This window comes from Sinocyclocheilus rhinocerous, unplaced genomic scaffold (assembly GCF_001515625.1).
Source record: "Sinocyclocheilus rhinocerous isolate Xijiao unplaced genomic scaffold, SAMN03320098_v1.1 scaffold1322, whole genome shotgun sequence".
NCBI lineage: Eukaryota > Metazoa > Chordata > Actinopteri > Cypriniformes > Cyprinidae > Sinocyclocheilus > Sinocyclocheilus rhinocerous.
The window spans coordinates 330,902-337,927 of record NW_015657497.1 but is presented as its reverse complement, the minus strand read 5'-3'; the positions used below and the strand labels follow the sequence as shown (position 1 = coordinate 337,927).

The 7,026-nt window shown below is 36.5% G+C and overlaps 1 protein-coding gene across 1 annotated transcript in view; it reads right to left on the bottom strand.

Moving 5' to 3' along the window:
- The window catches only part of LOC107721154 (TBC1 domain family member 22A-like), a 158,941-nt gene that overhangs the window by 147,110 nt on the left and 4,805 nt on the right, over positions 1-7,026 (bottom strand). Inside the window, exon 2 of the mRNA XM_016529025.1 lies at positions 1,847-2,026. Within this exon, the coding sequence (XP_016384511.1) occupies positions 1,847-2,026 (180 nt within the window). The remainder of the gene's footprint in view (positions 1-1,846; positions 2,027-7,026) is intronic.

Sequence of the window (7,026 nt, the reverse complement as noted above, 5' to 3'; positions counted from 1 at the left end):
TATATAAACAAAATAACATGGATTCTATTATGCAAAGTTGTGTGATACTGGGGGAAAAAAAATATATATATTTATTGTGATTTTCTCGATAATGATAATATTTTGCTGAGAGTGTTTTTGTGATTGTACCTTGGCTGGTAAAAATATAGCACTAAAACTGCCAGTAGGTGGCAGTAAGTCCTGTCTTAATGAGTGATTCATTGAATCATTCATTCAAACAATTCATTCAAGACAGCTAATTCATTTAGAAACGAAGCAAGTGATTGACTTTATGAATGGATCAATGAATCATTGACTCAAATTATTTATTCAAAAGCAGATTAATTCAGGTACGAAACACAGCAGTGTTGCCCTGAGACGCACAAATGTTCTGCTCCAGCTTTGTTTGGAACTATTTTAATTGACGACAAACCGAAAATGTGTCTAAAATGTAACTCACTCAATATTAACTTCTTGTTTATTGAACTGCTGTATAAAATTATTAGCACATTTGCGATCACGCTAATATTTAGGAAAATAGGGCAGAGGTCTTCAACCCTGCTCCTGGGGATCAACTGTCCTGCAGAGTTTAGTTCCAACACTAATTAATCACCTGAAGCAGCTAATCAAGCTCTTCCGGATCACTTGAAACATCACAGGCCAGGTGAGCTGAAACAGGTTGGAAACTTTGCAGGACAGTGGGTCCCCAGGATTATATTTTAGACTTGTAATGCGTTGCCCAAGCATTCTGATAGCCAATCAAATGAAGAGTGACACTATGCGATGGACTTTATGGAACGATATTCCGGACTATTTTCAAAAGGAATTGCAAATTGTATCTTCAATTGCGTTTTCCATATGTGGACGCATAAATTGTGACATAATCCAAATGCAATTGCAAATCCTGCATTACCGTTTGCATTTTCACTTTCGCGAACGCACAGTGACTGCCAAATTTCAAATGAAAAGTCCATTTGCAACTGTATTTCCCTGGAGGTAATCGGTAAAGGCTCCGCTAAAGGCAGCTACCAATAAGTGTTGTACCTGTGTGAACGAACACACAGTGCAACCTTCTTGGCACAATACGTATAATTCTGTCTTTTTTACCCCAAATGTAGCGATTATCCCCTGCTAACAGCAGGAGCCACAACGGTACGCACAATAGGTCAATATTCACTATTAACCTCAAAATCTCTCACTATTTACACTCACTTACACTTTGAATCCGTAATAAGAGAGCGTGTCACACCTGCCTCAAGACCTTTTACCATTTACTATTGTGCGTACCGTTGTGGCTCCCACTGTTAGCAGGGGATAATCACTACATTTGGGGTAAAAAAGACAGAATTATACGTATTGTGCCAAGAAGGTTGCACTGTGTTCGTTCACACAGGTACAAAGCTTATTGGTAGCTGCCTTTAGCGGAGCCTTTACCGATTACCTCCATTGATCAGAGCATTCGGCACGGTAGTTTTAATCCGTTATGGAGTTCGCGTCCCGTACGTGGCACCAAAGTGTTGCGCCTGCCTCAAGATCTCTCACTATTTACAGCACGTGGTAATTAATATTGCTATTTAAATATGACAGGCTCATAACTCCGAAGACATGGGAAATACAGTTGCAAATGGACTTTTGGACTCATTTGAAATTTGGCAGTCACTGTGCGTTTGCGAAAGCGAAAATGCAAACGGTAATGCAGGATTTGCAATTGCATTTGGATTATGTCCCAATTTATGCGTCCACATATGGAAAACGCAATTGAAAATACAATTTGCAATTCCTTTTGAAAATAGTCCGGAATATCGTTCCATAGGACTTCTCTGGGAGTTTTGAAATTAAGTAACAGAACCATAAAACAGCATCTTACCCAGATCAGTATTAGGTCCCGCCAGAACCTGCCTGAACTTGTCTAGTCTTGACGCCTCTCTCTGGGTCATGGCAGGAGTCCCGGATGTGTTCTGATCTGCCATGCGGGCCACCAGTGGAATCACAGGCCTGTGCGGGAGTGACTGCTGTCTGTGTAGTACTGCCTGTTCAATGCCCACTTCTGACAGAAGAGAAAACACAGCTTTAATGAGCATATACAAACTGCTGTCTGCTCTCTCACACCACTCGGCCCATTAAATGTAATTATGGAGGCAATGCATGACACATAGCATATCAGGACATGAGTTTGCCCACAGGTCTGAAGAGGCAGTTACCCCAAGATGCTCAGCTAGTGGTAATGAAACACTTCTCTGTCAAACTAAATCCATTACAGAGCTCGGCCAGATGAACCTCATTCAGAGTGCCATAATCATTAGGGGTAATCTTTGGACACCACACGATTCAATTCATTTAGATTCTATTTTAATTTCAATTCAGGGTGTCATGATGAGATTCCATCCATCCATCCATCTATCCAGTAGGTAAGCTCTAGATTCTAGAGTAAGTAAGCTCACTTCAGTCCCTTTGGTTGGATTTCAAGGAAGTTTTGCCGAGAAGCATGTGTATGCAGAGTACCTATTGTAATTAATACTGAATAAATATTAAAAAAAAAAAAAATTTTTCACCAATGAGAATGTCAATCATCTTTCTCACTGACTGTAAGGCATTGTTTCTCAACCACCTTGATTTTTATTAGTTTTATTGTATTTATTATCATTTTAGCAATGTATATTATACAATTTATTTTAGCCTTCATTAGTACTTATTTTATATATCTAGTGATTTTAATTTCAGTTTGTTTCAGCAATGTTATTTTCAGCTTTTGTCATTTTTATTATATTTAATTTGATTCAAACCATCAAAACCGTTTTCTTCAAAAACAAATCATGATCAGTTATTTTTGTATTTTTTTTTTTTTTACTTAATTTTACTTATATTTAAAACATTAAATCAGTTGTTGAGTTCATATAATTGTATTTTATTTCTGTAATTGTATTTATTAATTATTTTCTTTATTTTATGTATGCATGTATGTATGTAAAAGTTGAAGTCTTGATTAGGCTTTAAAACCTAAGCAGAAAAAAAAAAAAACACTTGCTGGTTCGGCTGATATTTTCTTAGCACTGTTGCCCGTTTTTTGTTTATTTTTTTCCCCAAAAAAAATTACAAAAAAAACTTGCAAGTATGTAACACATCTGGAGAGATACAAGGTGTGATGCGTAATTTCGGAGGTTTGTGTTAAGAGTAAATGTGTCAATAACACTATAAAATACCTTTTAAGTGATGTGTAAAGATGCCTTAGAAAAGTCTTTCTGTGTATATTCATATAAAATAGGTATATAAAAAAAAAATCATATAAGTAGGTTTAATGGGCACATGGGTACATTCTATGGTATAAATGTTTTCACAAAGAATCACAATGCATGCGTGAATTGATTTTGGCCCAATGTTTAATCATGCTGTCCAAACACTGAGCGTCACTGTAAAATGTGATTGTATGCTTGTTAGAGGCATTACATCTCGGTGACTTTGAGAGATCATTCTCGCATTGAGCATCATAACATTTAATGACGTCTGTGTAATCCCTGCAGAAATTAGACAGTGCGTGACGGCTGTTGACAGTGTCAACACAAGGTGCTATTAGAGTAGATGTGGAACACATCGACAGGAAGTCCATTATCACAGTCATCCATTGCCACTGAGGCTGGCAAAACAAATGGCTGACAGAACTGCCTGTCAGGGCAGGTACATTGGTGGTAGAAGACAGTCCTCATGTTACACACTCAAATACTCACAGGGAAATTTGTTTCATTCTTCGCTCAGTGGTTTAAAAGTATTTTGAAATACCTGAGCAGCGGTATACTAATTGCAAACATTCCAATGCCATCACACAGCTCTCCTGTGTGTTCATGTTATTAGTCGTGTCTCACCTCAATGGACTGAGTAGCTAGTGGTAATGAAACACTTCTCTGTCAAACTAAATCCATTACAGAGCTCGGCCAGATGAACCTCATTCAGAGTGCCATAATCATTAGGGGTAATCTTTGGACACCACACGATTCAATTCATTTAGATTCTATTTTAATTTCAATTCAGGGTGTCATGATGAGATTCCATCCATCCATCCATCTATCCAGTAGGTAAGCTCTAGATTCTAGAGTAAGTAAGCTCACTTCAGTCCCTTTGGTTGGATTTCAAGGAAGTTTTGCCGAGAAGCATGTGTATGCAGAGTACCTATTGTAATTAATACTGAATAAATATTTAAAAAAAAAACAATTTTTCACCAATGAGAATGTCAATCATCTTTCTCACTGACTGTAAGGCATTGTTTCTCAACCACCTTGATTTTTATTAGTTTTATTGTATTTATTATCATTTTAGCAATGTATATTATACAATTTATTTTAGCCTTCATTAGTACTTATTTTATATATCTAGTGATTTTAATTTCAGTTTGTTTCAGCAATGTTATTTTCAGCTTTTGTCATTTTTATTATATTTAATTTGATTCAAACCATCAAAACTGTTTTCTTCAAAAACAAATCATGATCAGTTATTTTTGTATTTTTTTTTTTTTTACTTAATTTTACTTATATTTAAAACATTAAATCAGTTGTTGAGTTCATATAATTGTATTTTATTTCTGTAATTGTATTTATTAATTATTTTCTTTATTTTATGTATGCATGTATGTATGTAAAAGTTGAAGTCTTGATTAGGCTTTAAAACCTAAGCAGAAAAAAAAAAAAACACTTGCTGGTTCGGCTGATATTTTCTTAGCACTGTTGCCCGTTTTTTGTTTATTTTTTTCCCCAAAAAAAATTACAAAAAAAACTTGCAAGTATGTAACACATCTGGAGAGATACAAGGTGTGATGCGTAATTTCGGAGGTTTGTGTTAAGAGTAAATGTGTCAATAACACTATAAAATACCTTTTAAGTGATGTGTAAAGATGCCTTAGAAAAGTCTTTCTGTGTATATTCATATAAAATAGGTATATAAAAAAAAAATCATATAAGTAGGTTTAATGGGCACATGGGTACATTCTATGGTATAAATGTTTTCACAAAGAATCACAATGCATGCGTGAATTGATTTTGGCCCAATGTTTAATCATGCTGTCCAAACACTGAGCGTCACTGTAAAATGTGATTGTATGCTTGTTAGAGGCATTACATCTCGGTGACTTTGAGAGATCATTCTCGCATTGAGCATCATAACATTTAATGACGTCTGTGTAATCCCTGCAGAAATTAGACAGTGCGTGACGGCTGTTGACAGTGTCAACACAAGGTGCTATTAGAGTAGATGTGGAACACATCGACAGGAAGTCCATTATCACAGTCATCCATTTCCACTGAGGCTGGCAAAACAAATGGCTGACAGAACTGCCTATCAGGGCAGGTACATTGGTGGTAGAAGACAGTCCTCATGTTACACACTCAAATACTGTTTCATTCTTCGCTCAGTGGTTTAAAAGTATTTTGAAATACCTGAGCAGCGGTATACTAATTGCAAACATTCCAATGCCATCACACAGCTCTCCTGTGTGTTCATGTTATTAGTCGTGTCTCACCTCAATGGACTGAGTTGAGAAATATACCTGAAAAGATTTCCATGTCAAAAAAGGTGAAGCCTCAGAGCACAGCCACCTATTACATATTTGCTACGGACCAATGGCAGTTTGAAGTTTTCTAGAAAGTTTGCACTAGTGAGCCGTTTCAAACTACCCAAACAAACCACAAACGAATTTCGGTATGGTTAGATTTTTTGATTGCAATGGCTTCATACCCATCCGTTCCTCGATTTGAATGCTATTTGGGCCTTCGGTCACTGCAGTAGTATGAAGAACTGGGATTCTAATATTATTGAAATAAACATGCTTTCATTTGATTTGCTATGATTCAAAAGTATCAGAGTGAAAGTTTGAGTGGCAGGTCTGTGGAAAAAAATGCATGCTATATTAGCATATTAAAGCTCATTGGCAAACTGGCAATTGATTGACATTTCACTGAGAACAATTTGCCTGGGCCACACAGGTTTACAATGTTACAGCCTCCCAGTTAATGAAACTATTTAATGAAAGTCGTGCTAATTAGCTAGGAAGAGAACAAGGAGTAAAGGAAAGGCTAGAGTTTAGAAGAAAGTCAAAGGTCTGTTCCCAAATCCAAACTCTCATTTAAGCCTTGAGCAAAATTAGTTCATCTTTCCTAGATGCCATCTAGATGCCAACCAATATAGTCATACAAAATTGGCAAAATAATAATCTCAACCAAATTTTTTTATTTATTTATTTCATTTATTTATTTATTTATTTTTTGGTTTTAGTTTGCTTTTGTAGTCTGTGCAAAATATTGCCAGGCATCTTGTGGGTGATTGTCAGGCGTGATACAAAGTTACTAAATTGTTTTGGGTGGGTTTTTTGTTGTTTAGTTTTTTCCCCTTTCGAACTCCTAAAAGGGCATTTGTTCGATCTTCACCAAATTGTGCACACAGCAGCTATGTAGAGTGCTCGGAAAAAAACTTATGAAAAGAATTTTGATTTGTCACAGTGTTACGAAGACATTAGATAATTAATTTAAGCGTTGTCCATTGACCAATATCTGCTGAACAAAATGCCCAAATTTAAATAAACTTGTATGTGTACTCACTTTATGAAAATCAGCCACAAACTGGCATTGCAATAAGCAACTTTACATTTTTGCTAATAACTCGGTTTTTGTTTCTTCTGAATCCTGTTTCTTCTGAAGCCATTCTGAGCAAACATGCTTAGTTTCAAGAATTTATGATGCTTAGGGGGCTAACAGCAAATTATAAATTATTAGCCATTGCTAGGGTTGTGACGGTGAGGAAATTTTCCCACCGGTTAATCGACGTGTGACAATACCGGTATCACCGTGGGGGCGGGGCGGGGGCGTTCCCTCTTTTCCTCGCTTTCCTTCGCTTTTAAATAGCTTGTAAAAGCGGCGTGCGCATTTTACTTTCACTTTGAAATAGCGGCAATTCGGCGTAAAGCAATTGTTCGTTTGAATTTTCCCTCTTTTCCTTGCTTTCCGTCGCTTTTAAATAGCTTAAAAGTGCCGTGCGCATTTTACTTTCACTTTCGAATTAGCGGCAATT